Source organism: Heterodontus francisci, chromosome 1, assembly GCF_036365525.1.
Source record: "Heterodontus francisci isolate sHetFra1 chromosome 1, sHetFra1.hap1, whole genome shotgun sequence".
In the NCBI taxonomy this organism is placed as follows: Eukaryota; Metazoa; Chordata; class Chondrichthyes; order Heterodontiformes; family Heterodontidae; genus Heterodontus; species Heterodontus francisci.
This window is the reverse complement of record NC_090371.1, coordinates 256,744,638-256,764,878: the sequence shown is the minus strand read 5'-3', so window position 1 is coordinate 256,764,878 and position 20,241 is coordinate 256,744,638. Positions and strand designations below refer to the sequence as shown.

The following is a 20,241-nucleotide window of genomic DNA, read 5'->3' as shown; positions in this document are numbered from 1 at the left end:
TAGCCAATTTGATATCCACACTGCCACTACCTATTTCATCTCATGGGCTTCAATTTTGCTAACCAGTTACCATGTGGTACTTTATCAAACACCTTTTGAAACTCCACATGTACACATCAACCGCATTAACCTAATCAACCCTCTCTATTACTTCAGCAAAGAAAATTTGAATAAGGATTTTGTGCTCGCAGCAATTTATGGTAGAAGTGTGTATAGTGGTGAGAACAATTCAGCTTTGGTTGAGAGTTTCAATGGGTTTAGTAGCTGTAGTTGAAGTTATGCAAAATGTCAGCATTGGAGTGAAAATTATTTCAGTATTTCTTGTATGTAGTTTTGGATTAATGCCAGTCTTTTAGCTGGTTGTGTTAGGTGTTGGCCTTGTAAAGGTTTTGTGTAATTTTGACTATAGTGCACAGATTAAACTCTAGCTTTTACAAGTGAGAGTGGCACAGTGGTTAGCACTGCAGCCTCTTAGCTCCAGCAACCCAGGTTCAGTTCTGGGTACTGTCTGTGTGGACTTTGCAAGTTCTCCCTGTGATCGCATGGGTTTCTGCTGGGTGCTCTGGTTTCCTCCCACAGCCAAAGACTTGTAGGTTGATAGGTAAATTGGCCATTGTAAATTGCTCCTAGTGTAGGTAGGTGGTAGGAGAATGGTGGGGATGTGGTAGGGAATATGGGATTAATGTAGGATTAGTATAAATGGGTGGTTGTTGGTTGGCACAGACTCAGTGGGCCGAAGGGCCTGTTTCAGTGATGCATCGCCCTAAGTGCTTTGTTTATTGTTAGTTTTATTATACACTGCTGCCTGTTTCTCTTTGAAGCTGCTGTAGTCTTTGTTGTCTTGGGATTTTCCTAGACAGTTGATTTCAGAATGACTATGGCGGAATTTAAGGAGTCCCAATTTAATGCTGTACCAGGAGCAAAGTAAATCCTTGAACTGGGCCTGTCTTTTCAATAAATTGCTCCACTAGAGGCTCACACAGGTTCCATTTCCATTGTCACAACAGCACCCAATTGGAATTCATTAAGGGATTAATTTTACAAAACCATGAGGTGACCCACCAGGAGTGCAGGTTTTTAAAATCAGCCCTTTAAGAGAGTTGTAGTGCCTTGTAGGAATGAACAGAATCAGATAAATAATGCTTAAACGTTTGATGAAAATAGAGAAACAGCAACAACAACTTTAATTTATATAGTACCTTTAAAGTAGGAAAACATCCCAAGGTGTTTCACAGGAATTTTATCAAATAAAATTTGATACTGAGCCACTAAAGGAGATATTAGGACAGGTGACCAAAAGCGTGGTCAAAGAGGTAGGGTTTAAGCAGTGTTTTAAAGGAAGCGAGAGAGGTATAGAGGCAATGAGGTTTAGGAAGGAAATTCCAGGACCTAGACAGCTGAAGGTTGGGCTGCCAATGGCGGAGCAATAAAAATCGGGAATGTGCAAAAGGCCAGAATTTGAAGACTGTAGACATCTCGGAGGGGTGTAAGGCTGGAGGTGATTGCAGAGATAGGGAGGGGTGACGCCAGATTTGATAACAAGGACAGGAATTTTAAAATTCTCAATGTATAACTGGTAAATTGGGGTCATAGAATCATAGAAAGTTTAAGGCACAGAAAGAGGCCACTTGGCCCATCGTGTATTGCCGGCCAAACAAATGATCCACCCATTCTAATCCCACCATCCAGCATTTGGTCTGTAGGCCTGCAGATTACGGCACTTGAGGTGTATATCCAGACTCCTTTTGAATGAATTGAGGTTCTCTGCCTCAACTACCCTTTCATGCAGTGAGTGCCAGAACCCCACCACTCTCTGGGTGAAAAAGCTTTTCCTCATCTCCCCACTAATCTTTCTACCAATCACTTTAAATCTATGCTCTCTCGTAACTGACCTCTCTGCTAAGGTGAATAGACCCTTCACCTCCACTCTTTCCAGGCCTCTCAAAATTTTGTACATTTCAATCAGATCTCCCCTCAACCTTCTCTGTTCCAAGGAGAATAACCCCATCCGATCCAATCTTTCCTCATAGCTGCAATTTTCCAGTCCTGGCAACATCCTCGTAAATCTCCTCTGTACCCTCTCCAGTGCAATTACATCCTTTCTGTAATGAGGTGACCAGAACTGCACACAGTACTCAAGTTGTGGCCTAACCAATGAGTTATACAGTTCCAGCATAACCTCCCTTCTCTTGTATTCCATACCTCAGCTAATAAAGGAAAGGATTCCATATGCCTTCTTAACCACCTTATCGACCTGTCCTGCTACCTTCAGGGATCTGTGGATATTCACTCCAAGGTCCTTCACATCCTCTACACTTCTTAGTATTTTCCTATAATTGTGTATTCCTTTGCCTTGTTTGACCTCCCAAAATGCATCACCTCACACTTCTCCAAGTTGAATTCCATTTGCCACTTTTCTTCCCATCTGACCAGACCATCAATATCTTCCTGCAGCCTACAGCTATCCTTCTCGCTATCTACCACACGGCCAATCTTTTTGACGTCTGCAAACTTCTTGATCATGCCCCCTACATTTATGTCCAAATCGCTAATATACACCACAAAAAGCAGGGGACTCAGTACTGAGCCCTGTGGAATGCCAACGGAAACAGCCCTCCAGTCGCTAAAACAGCCGTCAACAATTATCCTTTGTTTCCTGCCACTGAGCCAATTTTGTATCCACCTTGCTGCATTTTCCTGGATCCCATGGGATTTTATTTTTTTAACCAGTCTGCCATGTGGGACCTTGTCAAAAGCCTTGCTAAAATCCATGTAGAATCAATGGAGTTGATTGACTAAAAAGTAACCAGTTTCCCAGATGACTCAATGTAGCTGAGTGATGCAGACTGGGAAGTGTTCAGTCTTATATAATATAAAATAAAAACGGAAGGGACTAAAACTTAGTTTACACCTGTTTTCATGCCCGCTCCTATTGAGGCAGGCAGATTGCAAATTTTGAGCTGTTTCCTCACTTGAATGACTTCTGCAAGCAGCCGAGCACGTCCTGTGCTGCTGCTGACTGCATGCTCAACAAGGGGCCTAACAGTGTGCGAGGCTAGTAGATGTTCCAGCCTCCAGCTCTTAAAGGCAGTCTTCCCCTCTTAAAGGGAAGCTGCACGGAATGAAAGGAGACTGCTGCTGACCGTCAATGTTGCAATTAGAGAGAAGGGAAATGGAGCACCACAGCAGAGAGGGGGCCCCACAGTTCAGAGATATGGCGCTGGAGGCTTTCGTCATGCAGGTGAACTGGAGGAGAGGCACCATGTTTCTGTGGGGAGCCGGTGGCGCTCAAAAACTGCCTTCCAAAGGAAATGGAAGCTTATGATCAGGGAAGTGAACTCCCAGTGTCTGGACCCAAGGAACTGGCAGAAGTGTTGCAAGAAGTTTAATGGCCTAGGCAGGCGGTCAAGGCAAGTGAATGCACCTTCAAAGGATATCTCATACCCATTGCACCACCAATTTCTCACACTGCTCAATGCTCTAATCCATCAGCAGTCTCTAGCACTCAAGACTCACAACTAACATTCAGAAACTCCACCTCTCCTTCACACACCTTCCAATGATACCAGCCTCAAACCCAGCTCCCGTTGCCTCCACATACCTCCAGCTATTCATCTATGGCAGGCATAGCACCCAAACACAGGGCAACACAATTACTGATATTCTGCCTCTCTCATGCAGGAGAAGTTTACCCACAATAGAAAGCAACAAAGCTGAAATGCTGGGGGACAGGCATGCCTTCATCCCCTGAGACCGACAGAGGAGATGGTACTATGCATCATGGAATCGGCTGCGACAGAGCACATAGCATCCAGCATCACCAAGAGCATTCAGGATGATGGGATGTTATTGCCTTATGCTCATTCTCAAATCCCACTTCATCCCTATCCTATATATGGTATGATGTGCAAGCTGCAGATGGTGTGACCATGGACCCTCATGTGCCCTTATCCCCTCACCCCAACTCTCTCTTTCTGATTTTATGCTTTCAGATACCCAAGAACTGCCACCTGTCCAGCCACAGCAACCTGAGTAAGAGGGAGAGCAACACCAACACCAGTGATGAAGAAGCAGCATCACTTGATCTGACACTCGCAGCCACCAGTCAGATACTGGCACTACGTGAATTTATGATAATAGAGTAGAGTCAAAATATGCTCATGGTGAGCCACTGGGCATGAGTAGGCCCCAGCCTGGCTGGGGTGAAAGGATGGCTCATGTACCAGCTCATGGGAGAACTAGGTCATAGACGAGTTCTGTTACAGGCGACTCAAATGAGAACTTTGATGGGGTGGTATACAGGGAAACACTGATGAACATGCACATTGAGATGCTTGGTTCATTGGCAGGACTGCCATACAGACTTCTCTCACTGTCGAGGAGCATAGAGAAGTCAGATTTGCGCAGAGCATGGGCCCATCCTTTTCATGTGATGGTCTACTGCATGACAGCATGTGGCCCCAACCATGATGCAGTGTCTAAAGGCCACTCTCTGCAGCACAGGCGGAAGTCGCCCAATGTCCCAGTGCTGCAGTGGAAGCTCTGACTGAGGTCATGAAATCCATGCTTGCTGCCTTGCAGGCTCAGACTGGTATCATCGTGCCTGCGGATCTCAGTGCTCAGAGGGTTTTGCAGGCTCTCACAGAAGTCCAGCAATCAGTGCTCCAGCAGATTACTAGGATTGCTGAGGTGTTGCCTCGTGGGAGTGGCAGTGGCACTGTGGAGCACAAACCTGTTGTCCTGTCTCAGGATGACAGTATTTGTGCTCCAACCACTGCCACTCCACCAGTGTCCTTGCTGTTGCCTCTCAGCCAGCCAGCCCAGACTGCTGCCACCCATGCTGAGGTGGTGCACACAAGAATACACAAGCACAAGAAATAGGAGCAGAAGTAGACCACATGGCCCATCAGGCCTGTTCTGCCATTCAAAACGATCATGGCTGATCTTAGGATTCAACTCCACTTTTCCACATGCTCACCATATCCCTTGATTCCCTGAGAGACCAACAATCTGTTTATCCCTGCCTTAATGTATACAACGATGGAGCATCCACAATCCTCTGGGGCAGAGAATTCCAAAGATTCACAATCCTTTGAGTGAAGCAATTTCTCCTCATCTCAGTCTTAAATGATCAGCCCCTTATCCTGAGATTATGCCCCTGTGTTTTAGATTCCCCAATCAGCTGTGATAATCTCTCAGTATCTACCCTATCCAGCCCCTTTAGAATCGAATATGTTTCAATGAGATCACCTCTCATTCTGGGGGGCTTTAGAAGAGACATCAGTAGCCCCCCAGTCGGCCGCTGGGAGGCCACCTCCAGGCAATTGAAGGGCTTTGGCCACAGCAGGGGACCCATCTGCTATCAGCAAATCCCAGTGGTGTCACCAATTTGCCCCAAATGGGTACTTAATTGACCATAATTAGCTACCCACCGCTGCTGAGCGGGTAGCCAGTTCCAGTCAGACCCCGCCTCTGGTAAGCTCCTTTGGAACGGGATCATGTTGGGGTTCAACCCTGACGCATGATTCTCTAGCTCCTTCAGGTGTGTGCTAGGTCTTCTGGCAGCTGTCATGATTTTCACCCTGAGGCAGTCGCAGGTGCCGCAGTTGTTCATCCCAACACACAGCCTCCATGGATGGCTGCTGGCCAACAAGGCCAAGCAAGATGACTGCTGACCCCTGCGTGAAAACTCACAACTGAGGTACGAGAGATACTACTGCCGCCATCTCAGCACAAGGGCACCACTGAGCAAGGCATCGGCCTCATGAAGATGAAATTTTGTTGCCTTGACTGGCTTTGGGGTGGGGTGGGGTGGGGGGGTGGTTGTGGGGGAGAGGGAAGGGCACCCTCCAGTCTGGCCCTTCAGTGGTTTCCCACATTGTTGCGGTCCGCTCCACTCATGGCCAGAGACGAGTGGACCTGGAGGAGGTCCATGCGGAAAGCGCTGCCCGGTCAGAGGATGAAGATTTTGGGGATTGAGCAAGGGGTTGGGACTGACTGGATTGCTCATGGAGAGCCAGCATGGACTCGATGGGCCAAATGGCCTCCTTCTATGCTGCAAATGACTATGACTATACTGTGACTATGATTATTCTGCTCCCGGTCTTGCCTCCAAACCCATCCCCACAGGACAGGGAAAATTCAGCCCGCTAATTCTGTTTCTCTCTCCACAGATGCCGCCAGTCATGCTGAACCCTTCCAGCATGTTTTGTTCTTATTTCAAATTTCCAGCATCTGCAGTATTTTGCTTTTGCATAAATGTCAGGCTTGTTGCCTAGTATGACATGGATTTTGCAGTAAGACTAACAGTGAGGCTGTCAGTGCTCACCATTATTGAGGAGTAAATCGGACAGCAACTTCTGGCAACCGCACCTGAAGAGTAAAGTGCAGAATACTGGAAGTTGCTCTCTAAGTTGCCCTGCTCCTCCCACAAGTTTCATTACATCAATACCTCACCGAGAGACTTGACATTGAAATACATGAAGGGCATTGCAATACGTGTAAGGGTGTGGAGTTGTATTACTTACCCAATAGATACTCACTGAACCTGCCTGAAATAGTCAGGGCTAACACACTCAGGTGTAGTTTTAACAGTGTGATAACTCACAATTACTGCCAGTCAACTTCCCTGAAAATTATCTTTTACAAGTTCAGATTTGCATTCCTTCAGATTTAAATTTTTGTTAGAGATTTTTAAAAGTAAAAATTAAAATATAACATTTATTTTTACTTTTTCTTTCTGTATCTTTTATCTACCCCACTCTTAATCCTATCTTTTCCTCTCTTCATTTTGTTTTCTGTGCAAGATTTTTACATTGAATTAAATATTCAAACTTATATTTCCTGCTTTAGAATCTGCGTGTCTCAGTAAGAATTCTTCAATTTGATTGGTTGAAAAGACACACTGTTGCTTGTTTAGCTTACATATGCACAGATCCCCTGTAGAGGGCACTGTACTATGTCAGACTACTGATGACAGTAAGTTACCGCTCAAATAACGCAAGAAAAGTCTATGGGCAACTGTAAACATAATAAATGGCAAACGCAGTTTCTTCACAACTGACCACAAAATACAGGATTATGTGTGTAGTTAGTTGATCCCTGCTGGAAGTGTGTATTTGTGGAAGTTAGCTGAATACAGGCTTATGGTTGTCTATCATTCCTATCCATGGTCAAATGGCTTGCTCGCTATTACTGCCAAGCCTCATATGCGAATGATGACCACTTTTTCTTTATTCTTTCATGGGATTTGGGCATCGCTGGCAAGGCCAGCATTTGTTGTCCATCCCTAATTGCCCTAAAGAAGGTGGTGGTGAGCCACCTTTTTGAACCGCTTGAACCTGGGCAAGGTACTGCACATGCCCAGGTCCTGTGCACTTGTTTTCTGTCAAGGAGTCAACATCTTCTGGAGAGGTGGGAAGAGGAGGAAATTGAGAAAAAGAAGAAAAGTAATCATTACATTTATTTGTGCAATATTTAATTATACATTAGCAGGAATTGAAAACTGACCCACCTTCCCATCCCCATTTATCTACCAGCCCTCTCCAACACAATTAAGTACAACACAAAAAACAAAGGCATTCTTCCTAGTTAGGCAGGCAATTATCTTATTAATCAATTTTACCATCCAATTCCTTACTTGAAGCACTTGTTCGTCCCTTGCAGTGGTGCGATGGGACTCCGTGGACAGAAGCACCTTTCAGATTCGAAGAAGGGTCACTGACCCGAAACGTTAACTCTGCTTCTCTTTCCACAGATGCTGCCAGACCTGCTGAGTGAATCCAGCATTTCTTGTTTTTGTTTCAGATTATCTTGGAAGATTCAGTTAAAAGGTTCCAAACAAGATTTCGGGCACCATGCAGAAACAGTTTAAAAGTGTAAGACAACTTTTCATTTTGCAGATTATCTGCTACATATCTTCTGCTAATGTATAACTAAATATTGCACAAATAAATGTAATGATTAATTTTAAGCTGAATGATATAGTTTGATAGCATGTTCTGTTGCATGTTTTGAACAGGACAGGAGTGCATGGTAAGTAGTGTGTATAGCCCCATTGCAAAACATTATTGCTGAGAATTTTCTCATGGATTTTCCTGAATGATCATCATAACTTCACAGGAAGATCAACTGAAATGCCAATTATGAGAGCAAACTTTCCAATCTTTCTCTCCTCTTTATTTTTCTTTCTGTACCTATTTTGACTCTAATTCACCCTATTCTCCATCTATACCGGCGTTGTGTACCTATCACAATCTCTGCATCACCAACTCGTTCTTTCATACTAAACACTGTCACCAGGTTTCATGGAGACACCCAAGATCACATCGTTGGAACCAGCTGGACCTCATCGTCACAAGGCAAGCCTCTATAAACAAATCACAAGCGGCTTGCACAGTGCGGACTGTGACACCGACTACTCCCTGGTGTGCAGCAAAGTTAGACTCAAACCAAAGAAGCTACATCACTCCAAGCAGAAGGGCAGCCCGCGCATCAACATTAACAGAATTTATTATCCACAGTTATTACATAAGTTTCTAAATTCACGTGAAAAAGCCCTTCAAAACACTCCTGCAGGGGATGCAAAGAGGAAGTGGGCCCACATTAGAGATGCCATCTATGACTCAGCAATGACCACCTTTGGCAAACGTGAGAAGCAGAATGCAGAGTGGTTTCAATCTCACTTTCAAGAGCTGGAACCTGTCATAGCCGCTAAACGCACTGCACTGTTGAACTACAAGAAAGCCCCCAGCGAGTTAACATCCGTAGCACTTAAAGTAGCCAGAAGAGCTGCACAAAGAACAGCCAGGCGCTGTGCAAATGACTACTGGCAACACCTATGCAGTTGTATTCAGCTGGCCTCTGACACCGGAAACATCAGAGGAATGTATGATGGCATTAAGAGAGCTTTTGGGCCAACCATCAAGAAGATCGCCCCCCTCAAGTCTAAATCAGGGGCAACGATCACTGACCAACACAAGCAAATGGACCACTGGGTGGAGCACTACCTAGAACTGTACTCCAGGGAAAATGTTGTCACTGATACTGCCCTCAGTGCAGCCCAGTCTCTGGCAATCATGGATGAGCTGGACGAACAGCCAACAAAATCGGAACTCAATGATGCCATTGATTCTCTAGCCAGTGGAAAAACCCCTGGAAAGGACGGCATTACCCCTGAAATAATCAAGAGTGCCAAGCCTGCTATACTCTCAGCACTCCATGAACTGCTTTGCCTGTGCTGGGATGAGGGAGCAGTACCACAGGACATGCGCGATGCCAATATCATCACCCACTATAAGAACAAAGGTGACTGCAGTGACTGCAACAACTACCATGGAATCTCCCTGCTCAGCATAGTGGGGAAAGTCTTCGCTCATGTTGTTTTAAACAGACTCCAGAAGCTGGCTGAGTGTGTCTACCCTGAGGCACAGTGCGGCTTTTGAGCAGAGAGATCCACCATTGGCATGCTGTTCTCCCTTCGCCAGCTACAGGAGAAATGCCGTCAACAACAGATGTCCCACTACGTTGCTTTCATAGATCTCACCAAAGCCTTGGACCTCATCAGCAGACGTGGTCTCTCCAGACTACTAGCAAAGATCGGATGTCCACCAAAGCTACTACGTATCATGACAATATGAAAGGCACAATTCAACATAGCAGTGCCTCATCAGATCCCTTCCCTATTCTGAGTGGCGTGAAACAGGAGTGTGTTCTCTCACCTACACTGTTTGGGATCTTCTTCTCACTGCTGCTCTCACATGCGTTCAAGTCTTCAGAAGAAGGAATTTTCCTCCACACAAGATCAGATGGCAGGTTGTTCAACCTTGCCCGCCTTAGAGCAAAGACCAAAGTACGGAAAGTCCTCATCAGGGAACTCCTCTTCGCTGACAATGCTGCATTAACATCCCACACAGAAGCGTGTCTGCAGAGACTCATCGACAGGATCGCAGCTGCCTGCAACGAATTTGGCCTAACCATCAGCCTCAAGAAAATGAACATCATGGGACAGGACGTCAGAAATGCTCCATCCATCAATATCGGCGCCCACGCTCTGGAAGTGGTTCAAGAGTTCACCTACCTAGGCTCAACTATCACCAGTAACCTGTCTCTTGATGCAGAAATCAACAAGCGCATGGGAAGGATGTCCACTGCTATGTCCAGACTGGCCAAGAGAGTGTGGGAAAATGGCGCACTGACACGGAACACAAAAGTCCGAGTGTTTCAAGCCTGTATCCTCAGTATCTTGCTCTATGGCAGCGAGGCCTGGACAACGTATGTCAGCCAAGAGTGACGTCTCAATTCATTCCATCTTCGCTGCCTCCAGAGAATCCTTGGCATCAGGTGATAGGACCGTATCTCCAACGCAGTAGTCCTCGAGGCGGCCAACATCCCCAGCATATACACCCTACTGAGCGAGCGGAGCTTGAGATGGCTTGGCCATGTGAGCCGCATGGAAGATGGCAGGATCCCCAAGGTCGCATTGTACAGCGAGCTCGTCACTGGTATCAGAACCACCGGCCGTCCATGTCTCCGCTTTAAAGACGTCTGCAAACGCGACATGAAGTCCTGTGACATTGACCAAAGTGAAATCTTACAATGTGAAACAGTCCAAGGTTGCTCGAAGTCCTCACAGCTGTCCGATGGGAAAAAAAAGGTTCTTCAACAGTAGAACAGTCCGTAATCTAATTCAGCAGTTGAATTGATGCTCTTCTTTTTCAGCGATGAATTTCAGCAATTACAGTTCAGTAGTTAAAGGAATTGGTTATTTTTTTAAAGAAATTAATCTGGCTTGATAGCAGAATTCTCAGAGTATAATAAATAGAGTTTAAATAAATCGAGAGAGCTCTCTTTTCCTTCAGTATATGCTGGCAGACAGGCTGTGTGTGTATCTGTTAACTGTTTTTCAAAAGCCAGTTTTTCAGCTAGTTTTGAATGTCAATCGGCAACATTGTATCTCATGTCCTTGGTCCTGAGTGGCGGTATCCTACGGCAACGAGAATGCATATTTGAAGCTGGCTGTATCCTATGGCAATGAGAATGTATCCTTTGACTCAGTCCCTGGAGCTTGCTGCCTTAAAGCAGTACTGATCCTGTTACAGCCTTAAAGGCACATTGCATACTTCCCTGAAAAGAAAAAACTGCAGGATCATAACACTCTGTATTTGTATATTTACTCAATTAACTAATAAACTGTGATGGAACAGATGGTCTCTTCAATGTTAAGTGCCCTTTAGCGTGCTGTGTGGAGCTTGTTCATTCAACATGACAAACAACAATAACTAATTTACAACTTAGAGAACACATTTTATATGTTTGACAGTTCTCACAGATGTTCAAATTAAACACAAAAATGCAAACAGGGATATTGATGATAAGGTTTACTGCATTATTTGAAAATCAATTTTAGACTAACATTGTGTCAGGTAAAATAATACTCATAACTTGACTGACCTCTGCAATGAGTACAACTATTACGCAATTTTTCTTTTCCTCCGGAGACAGTCCAACGATAAGGGAGTTCAGTGTGTCCAACAGGTAAGTTTGCGATTCTCTCTTTACTGTGGGTACACCCATCACCAACAACACTAAAATAAGAAAAAAAGGGGAGAAGTAGTAAATCACAACTAGAACTCTAATTACCTTCAAATTTGTCAATTGTTGCATTGGCACATATGAAGTATTTTAAGGCCATTTGAATTTTTGGACAAAGAGAGCATGCAGAGGTTCATACAAAAGCAAAAATACTGCAGATGATTGAAATCTGAAATAAAAACAGAAGATGATGGAAATAGTCAGCAAGTCAGACAACATCTATGGAGAAAGAAACAGTTAATGGTGTTGTATGATTGCCTTTAAGAGTGATGTCCCTTTCAGATCTTAGTAAGCTAATGAGCCAAGTACCAGGATTCAGTCATGTGACTCAGAGCCAGAGTCACTCTGCAACTGTAACATCCAGAGTAAGGTTCTGTAAATAGTTAGCTCTGTACTGTATAATAGTTAGCTGTAATAAACCTGTTTGAGATTTTCAACCAACTGGACTCCGCGCATCTCATTTATGTTGCATCAGACAACATAAAAGAACTTATTACATGGTGGCAGCTGTGGTGAGAAGACCAAGTCTGAGGTTGAAGATCATGGTTAAAACAGCACTGAAAATGACCGTTCCTACAGATAGTAGAGAGAAAGTTCAAGGAAACATACTGGCTCAAACAGTGACAAAAGAAGAACTCACCTCAAGCTGTAAAAGACAGAGCTCAGAATGACAGGCTGCAAGTAAATCAGGCGAATCATTGTGCCAACGGGCGAGGGATACTGCTTTAAAAAAAAGTTTTGAAATCCTTCAAAAGATAATTTTTTCAAAAGCTCCGTGTAAAAAAAAAACCAAGGAAGACCTGACTCCTTTCCCAAGCTGATCGAGGTTGGCGCCATTACAGGAGACGTCCATTGGAAAAAACGCAAGAAAACCAGATCACTGCAGAGCCTTCACTTGCACTAAAGTTTTAAAAAACCCATTAAACTACTCCAGCGTGAATAAGAGCTTCCATTCACGAAGCCACTGTAAAAAAAACATTAAACCACTTGAGTGTGAAGAACATAAAAAACTCTTTAAAAATCCATTCAACTGCCTATTGAAGAGCTATGTAAACAGAACAGGCTTAATTGCTGGCAGCAAGATAAACATACAGCACCAGCAAACACCTGCTCCTGTCAATCAAAACAGCCAGTATAAATAACAGAGAGTCTCTTAAAAGGGAAACAGTGCAGGACATTGAACAAGTATTAAAGGAATTTTTAAAGCAAAAGAACAGCAGAAATATGGATACCAAATTTCCCAGCATGAACTGGAAGGCCTTTGATATCCTATACGAGTTCCAACTTTTCAAACAGAGAAATTTGAAAAGTTATGCTTCACAGACCAAATAATTGTAGAACCAAAAAAACAGGCTGTAAAAATACTAATAGCAGTTGGAAGTGAGGGATTACACAGAATCAAAACCTCTGGATTATCTGACGAGGACCAAAAAGATCCCACAAAAATATGGAAAGTGCTAGAAGATCAGCTCCGATTACGAGCGAATTAATTTGCATTAGTTTGCCTCAATGACTGAATTATTTCTGTGCTAAATACCTGGTAAAGTTTATATTTAGGGATACATAGTGGGAAAACCGCCAAGGCAGCTGTACCTTGGAGTAAAATATTTCTACTGCAATGTGATTGTGCAGAAGTCTTTTTATAGAACAAAGTTTTTGCATTATATGATTGTTCCTTTTTACTTCTGTTATTTAGCAATCAGAAAGGATAGAATCACAGAAACTTAACCAACAAGGAAGAAATGGATGGGTATGTACTACTGGCATGCTGTTCACTGCAGACAGATATTTTTAATAGATAGATAAATAGATAGATAGCTAAATAAATAAATCCATAGATATTCAGGTTCCAAAGAACTTTCTGCAGATTCCAGGCCAAAGAAGAATGCAGAAGCAATACATGTCAAGTGTCATTTTCAGAATAAATATTGCTTTCAGCTGAATTGCAAGAAGTTTGTGGTGAAATTTCCTTGAAAAAAAATTAGTACAGACATAAATTTTGCCAGGTTCTTTCAATGGGAGAACAAATCAGAAAATCTGGCACATAGGGCAATGATTTGTAATTTCTGGTGATTAAAATGAATGACTGGAACATTGGGAGCACTGTGAATTGACCATGCTGAGCTCTGCATCTGATAATCTAACCTGCTGTTCCATTGAGTCTAACTCACTGGATGGCAAACCAGCTAATTTGGTATAGAGACCAGTGCAGTCAATTTGAGAGGGATCAGTGGAGCCTTGCTAAACTTCCTCTATATCTTAGGTTTTGTAACAAATTCACTTACCATAAAAACTCAGGGAAATTAAGGATCCAAAAACACATGGGGGCATGGTTGAATCTTAGTGTAAATGCTGGGATGCATTCACCCAAGACCTCCCTGCCAAAGTTCATAGGTCAGTGGGAGGTCTCTCTTGTTACATAGGATTGACAAATTCTCATGCCATCAGGAGTACATTAGGTAGCCCACCTACTGAGCAAGCCCTGCATTGCACTGCTACTTGCCAGGTGAGGATGGGGAGGTGGGAGGGGGCGTGGGGGTTGATGCTGGTGGTTAATTCTCTGGCTCCCTCGACCTCTTTCGGAGGCCAATAAAAAAGAAAATTAAACTTGCTCTTCTTCAGTCTCACTTTAGCCAGTACACTTGCTTTCACTGGTCATACAAACCAATATTGGTATACCAAAATTGTAGAAGTTAAACTGAAATAAATTAAAGCAATAAGGAAGAGAAGACTATCTTGGTCCTTTGCCTGACTGATGGAAATTAGATCATTGCCTCCCTTATTTGTTATAGTATTTAAAACATCACAACTACCAGATTGACCAGGTAGTCCATGACTGCATTATTTCAGGGATTGAGCTACAATCAGGCTTCAATCTAGCCTAGACTGTTTGAGATCAATGGTTCCTCTCTGATGGTCAGAAAAGTCTCACGGTGTGAAATGAATTTAGGTAGCCTCAACTCAATTTCCAGTGGTTGTGAATCCATAGTATAAAACTGCTAATAATTTGAAATCACATTAGCAAACTCCTTCAGAGAGGCCCTAAGAATTGGTATTGAGAAAAAGAAATATTTACAAGGGTGCAGTAACATGAAGTGAAAACTTTACTCTTGGCATTGAGAGAAACAGACCCATTAAGGACTTGTCTGGTTTTTCATTGTTTCAATAAAGTGAATAGTGAAGTAGTAATGAACTTCCTCAAATAAAATAAAAGCTATTAAAGCTTATTTGTGCTTCCAAGGTTCAAATAGGCTCCATGAATATAAGGTTCACTGTGTTTAGAATTGATTAATGGTTCTATAAAACTGATTTTTCTGCGGTCTGAATGATGGAGCCAAAACAAGTCAATCATCACAAAGCTTAAGAGCTGAAATTCTTCTGTGACTGACAGAACAATCTCAGATTCTATAAAGGAACCATTTTAAATCATTACTCATGCTTTCAGAATCATCAAGCCACTGCAGTATTCATGATGTAAGCTTGACAAAAGGAAATAAATGAGGGAATCTTAGCATCAAGGCCTTGTACATAAATAGATCAGATAAGGTTGTTGAATCACTTGAGTTGTACTTTATTCCTTTTTCTGGAATCTTCATCCTGTCCCCCAATTACTTCTCCTCTTTAAAGCCCCACTCAAGTTACAGAACTGTTCTGTTAGAAATGGTTCCATGTCATGTGTTGGTTCCATTGGCGCTAATTTGGCTTTCTATGCATTGCAGAAAAGATGCAGCACTGAAACACCTGTGTATGCATAAGATTTGTGGATATGCAGTTGCTCAAAAATCACATTTCAATTTTTTTTATGCTGGCTACGGACTTTCTCTCACAGTAGGAGAGGTGTCAGCTGTGGCTCTGTGGTAGCACACTTATCTCTCAATCAAAAGTTTGTGGGTTCAAATCCATTCCATGGACTTGAGCACACAATCCAGGCTGACACACTAAGCAGTATTAAGGGAGTGCTGCATTGTTAGAGGTCCCATCTTTTGGATGCAATGTTAAACCAAGGTTTTGTCTGCCCTCTCATTTGAAGGTAAAAGATTCCATGGCAGCATTTTGAAGTAGAGCAGGAGAGCTCTCCCAAGTGTCCTGGCCAACATTTATCCCTCAACCAGCATCACTTAAAAAAAAAGAATATCTGATCTTTATCACATTGCTGTTTGTAGGACCTTGCTGTGTACAAATTGGCTGCTGAATTTTGACGTGACTGAACTTCAAAAGTACTTAATTGGGTGTAAAGCACTTTGGGATGTCTTGAGATTATGAAAGGCACTGTATAAATGCAAATCTTTCTTTCCATACAGGCTAGAAGTGGAAAACGAATCTCAAGAACTGTTGCTAGTAGCAGCCACTTTCCCAATAACATTCCTTTGACTCTAAAAATGTGCAGTGACTGTTTCTCGAGGTGGGTATCACTCCCTCCAATTCCATTGGTGCTATTTATGCTTTGGTAATTGAGGCTACCTTCAAATAATTGGGTGCAGTATACACTCGTACTCCTTGTATTGCAGTACCACTTCAAGGAGCAGCTTTGAAATACAACCCAATACATTTTTTACTTTGCCAAACCAGCAAGTAAAGATTAATCTCCTGGAGACAGCTGCAAACAACCTAGGAGAAAAATCATAGGATCATCAAAAAAAGTTTTTTTCTCAGTATTATTGACAATTTTGCTTACAGTACGAAAGGAAGGGGTTATCTCTCTCTTGCAGTAGCATTTCTATTGGCCACTGTGTGCTCCGTAAGTAGATTTCTGCGCCTGCATTGACAGCATTACCTCATTTACTTTATGGCATTATAGTTGAAATGGGTAGTGATGCAAATGAAAGGAAACATCAACTTCATTCCAATACAGTGTCAGCCGTGGCTTAGTGCGAGCATTTTCACCGATCAGTTGGAACCAAGGTTCAAATCCCACCCCAGTGACTTGAACACAAAATCCAGACTGACACTCCAATGTAGTACTGAAGGAATGCTGCACTGTCAGATGTGCAGTCTTTTGGAAGAGACATTAATCAGAGGGCCCTATCTGCCTGCTCAGGTGGATGTATAAGATTACCTTTTGAAGAAGAGCAGGTGAGTTCTCCCTGATGACTTTGTTAATATTTCTCCCTCAGAGTATCATTGAAACAGATTATCTGGTTGTTATCACATTGTTGGTTGTGGGACCTTGCTGCACACAGTCTTTTCCTAATAGGTAATGAAGATATATAACACATGCCTTTGGTTTACTTTTTCCCTCCTCAATCATGGTACTGAGGACAAATGTGGAACCTGGTACTAATCAAACCAGCGATCTCTTTTGCATTACAACACTTCAAAAAGTACTAAATTGGCTGTAAAGTGCTTTGGGATGTCTTGGGGTTGTGAATGGTGCTATATAAATGCAAGTCGTTTCTTTTTTAATTACAGTCTCACCACTGAAAGTTACTTTGTAGGTCTCACTCATTTAATCATTTTTTGAATGGATTTCACAGGAAAAGCAACATCAATGTTTTGAAATAAAAATATAAAGTGCAAAGACTGGGAACCTGAAATAAAAAAGTAAATGCTGGAAATATACAACAGCTCAGTCAATATCTGTAAAATGTAAAGACAGGATAACACATTTCAGATCTGTACCCTTCATCATACTGAAAAACAGTGACAATCTTTTATATCAATTAACTTTTCATTGATGACATTAAATTCCTCTCAGTAATTGGTATATCTGTTGGTGCTCTCTCTCTTGGGGAGGGATAATTTTGACTTTAGATGATTATGTAAAATGGGTGACAGCAATGCATCTGCCTGTTATGCACCTCTCCCAATCTTCATTGTCATTGTGGATCATTCATCCCAATCTGGAGAGATGTGTAATGGATGGCTGATCCAATATTACTCATTGCATGCCATCACCTAAAATCCAAATTACTCCCTACTCTCTTTTCCCCACTATGTCTATGTTTACAAAGTTACTAAAAGGCTTGTTTATGTCATCTGCAGTCTGTAAAGAGAAAAGACAGCTTATAGATGCATTTAAGAGGAAGCTAGATAAGCATATGAGGGAGAAGGCAATCGAGCAACATGCTGATAGGGTCAGATGTGGAAGTGTAGGAGGACATTATATAGGATAGCATGACCACCAGCATCGACTGGTTAGCCCAAATGTTCTGTTTCTGTGCCGTATATTCTATGTAATTAAGACCTTTCAGGTGCATACCCTTCATCAGACTAAGACTAAGATATATCGACATTTGGAAAAACAAAGAAAAATAGTGGGGAAGATCTTTTGGGCCTCCTTATCTCGAGAGACAATGGATACGCGCCTGGAGGTGGTCAGTGGTTTGTGAAGCAGCGCCTGGAGTGGCTATAAAGGCCAATTCTGGAGTGACAGGCTCTTCCACAGGTGCTGCAGAGAAATTTGTTTGTTGGGGCTGTTGCACAGTTGGCTCTCCCCTTGCGCCTCTGTCTTTTTTCCTGCCAACTACTAAGTCTCTTCGACTCGCCACAATTTAGCCCTGTCTTTATGGCTGCCCGCCAGCTCTGGCGAATGCTGGCAACTGACTCCCACGACTTGTGATCAATGTCACACGATTTCATGTCGCGTTTGCAGACGTCTTTATAACGGAGACATGGACGGCCGGTGGGTCTGATACCAGTGGCGAGCTCGCTGTACAATGTGTCTTTGGGGATCCTGCCATCTTTCATGCGGCTCACATGGCCAAGCCATCTCAAGCGCCGCTGACTCAGTAGTGTGTATAAGCTGGGGATGTTGGCCGCTTCAAGGACTTCTGTGTTGGAGATATAGTCCTGCCACCTGATGCCAAGTATTCTCTGAAGGCAGCGAAGATGGAATGAATTGAGACGTCGCTCTTGGCTGGCATACGTTGTCCAGGCCTCGCTGCCGTAGAGCAAGGTACTGAGGACACTGTGGGGAAGATGGAGAGACAGAAAGACACTACCTGATGCACCAATGACTGAGAGGAGCTTCATGTATTAAATAACCAGTTCATTGCTAATTAGAAAGCTGTTAAGTGATAAAAAAAGATCCTCAGTACCTTACAATCCGATGCAGGGTACAAATCCAAAATGCCATATCTTGTTTTATCTTTTTACAGGTACTGACAGATTTATTGTGTATTTCCAGCATTTACTGTTTTTTTATCAAGATTTTGAAACAATTTAGACGTATAGTGTTTATGACAATGTAGTTTTACAGTGTTTTGTTATCTAGCAATTGCACAGTAGGACGCCTATGTCTTCTTGACATTGAAGTTAATTCCATGCCTTCATTTCACTACAGCAGCAAATCTTTAGCCATTTGGACAGCCAGTGACAGGGTCTGTTAGTCAATGGGTTTCTTAATGAAATGAACATCAGGAGACTGACATTTTACCATGGGTTCAAAAATGTCAAGTCTGTGAATATAAATGGCATGCAGTTGGTTTCTTTTCACTGCACTTCCATAATCCGCTGCAATGTCAGAGTTCCTGTCGTAGAGAGATGCAAGCTACAAGAGAAAAGCAACTTAAATCATAGAGAAGTTCATTATCAAAAATGGCACCAGATCCCATAGAAGAATTAACAGTAGCGTCAAATCATCCAACTTAGTCTTCCTGAAAATCAGCTTCAAATCAAGTAAACTATTTCCTCCATTTTCGCTTTTACAGGCTTCTCCCACTCCAGTGTTCTGCTTTGAGATGGACACTGAGCAGGATTAACAACTCCAAGGCCTAGAAATTGGGCTGCATAACGGACACTTTTGAGGCATTACGCGGCGTCCTAAGTTCCCAAAATGGTGAGCAGGAAGCTCACACACTCTTCCAACCAGAATTGTGCCACCCACGATATTGAGTAAGGACAAACAAGAGGCGCCCTTTACCCATACCTGAAGTAGGCATTGGATGCTTTCCATATGCAAATAAGGCACATAATGCCTTCTTGAGGAATCTGCCACTGAGGCACTAGCTACATTCGGGGAAAGTAACCCTACAGAATGTGTGCAACATAATAGCACGTTACTTAGCTGAATGTGAGCCGGGAGGAGCAGGAGTGCTTCTCCTGATCCTATATGAAACCCCAACTCCAATTGTCCCCGCTCTTGAACTCTGCAGCCCTGATATTGCTGACCCAGGCTGCCCGAGCCCTGACCTCCATGCTCCCCAACTCCTGATCTCCCTCCCCCTTCCCTGCCCTGAACTCCATGCTCCCCAACTCCTGATCTCCCTCCCCCTGGCCTGGCACTGAACTCCATGCTCCTCAACCCCTGATCTCCCTCCCCTCTGCCCTGACCTCTATACTCCCCAATCTTCTTCCCAGCCCCGACCCCACCTCCAGGCTTTGCCAATCTCCCTGACCTCTGTCCCCAAGATCACAACACAGACCCTAATCTCACAGGCTGCTGCCAAATGATGCTAAACCCACTCCCCCGGCCCCTGAAATCCCATTCCCCCTGCCCACAAAGCATCTGAGACCTGCACCCCTCCCCTTAGTCGATCACTTAGCTATGGGCCACTACCGCACAGGGTAAGCACCCAAAATGCAAATTTCTAGGCATAGCAGTTTTACAAATTTATCTGTGTTTGTTTTAAGTCAGTGACTCATATCCTGCGATATAGGTTTTAAGAGGTGACTTTCCAACTTTGTGCTTCCAGAGGGAAAATTTGACTC

At 43.3% G+C, this 20,241-nt stretch overlaps 1 protein-coding gene across 2 annotated transcripts in view; it reads right to left on the bottom strand.

The window, feature by feature from the left end:
* The window catches only part of LOC137375873 (alpha-1,3-mannosyl-glycoprotein 4-beta-N-acetylglucosaminyltransferase B-like), a 222,318-nt gene that overhangs the window by 109,880 nt on the left and 92,197 nt on the right, over positions 1–20,241 (bottom strand). For both annotated transcript variants that reach the window (XM_068043473.1, XM_068043484.1), the window contains exon 4: positions 11,452–11,585. In XM_068043473.1, the coding sequence (XP_067899574.1) occupies positions 11,452–11,585 (134 nt within the window). The remainder of the gene's footprint in view (positions 1–11,451; positions 11,586–20,241) is intronic.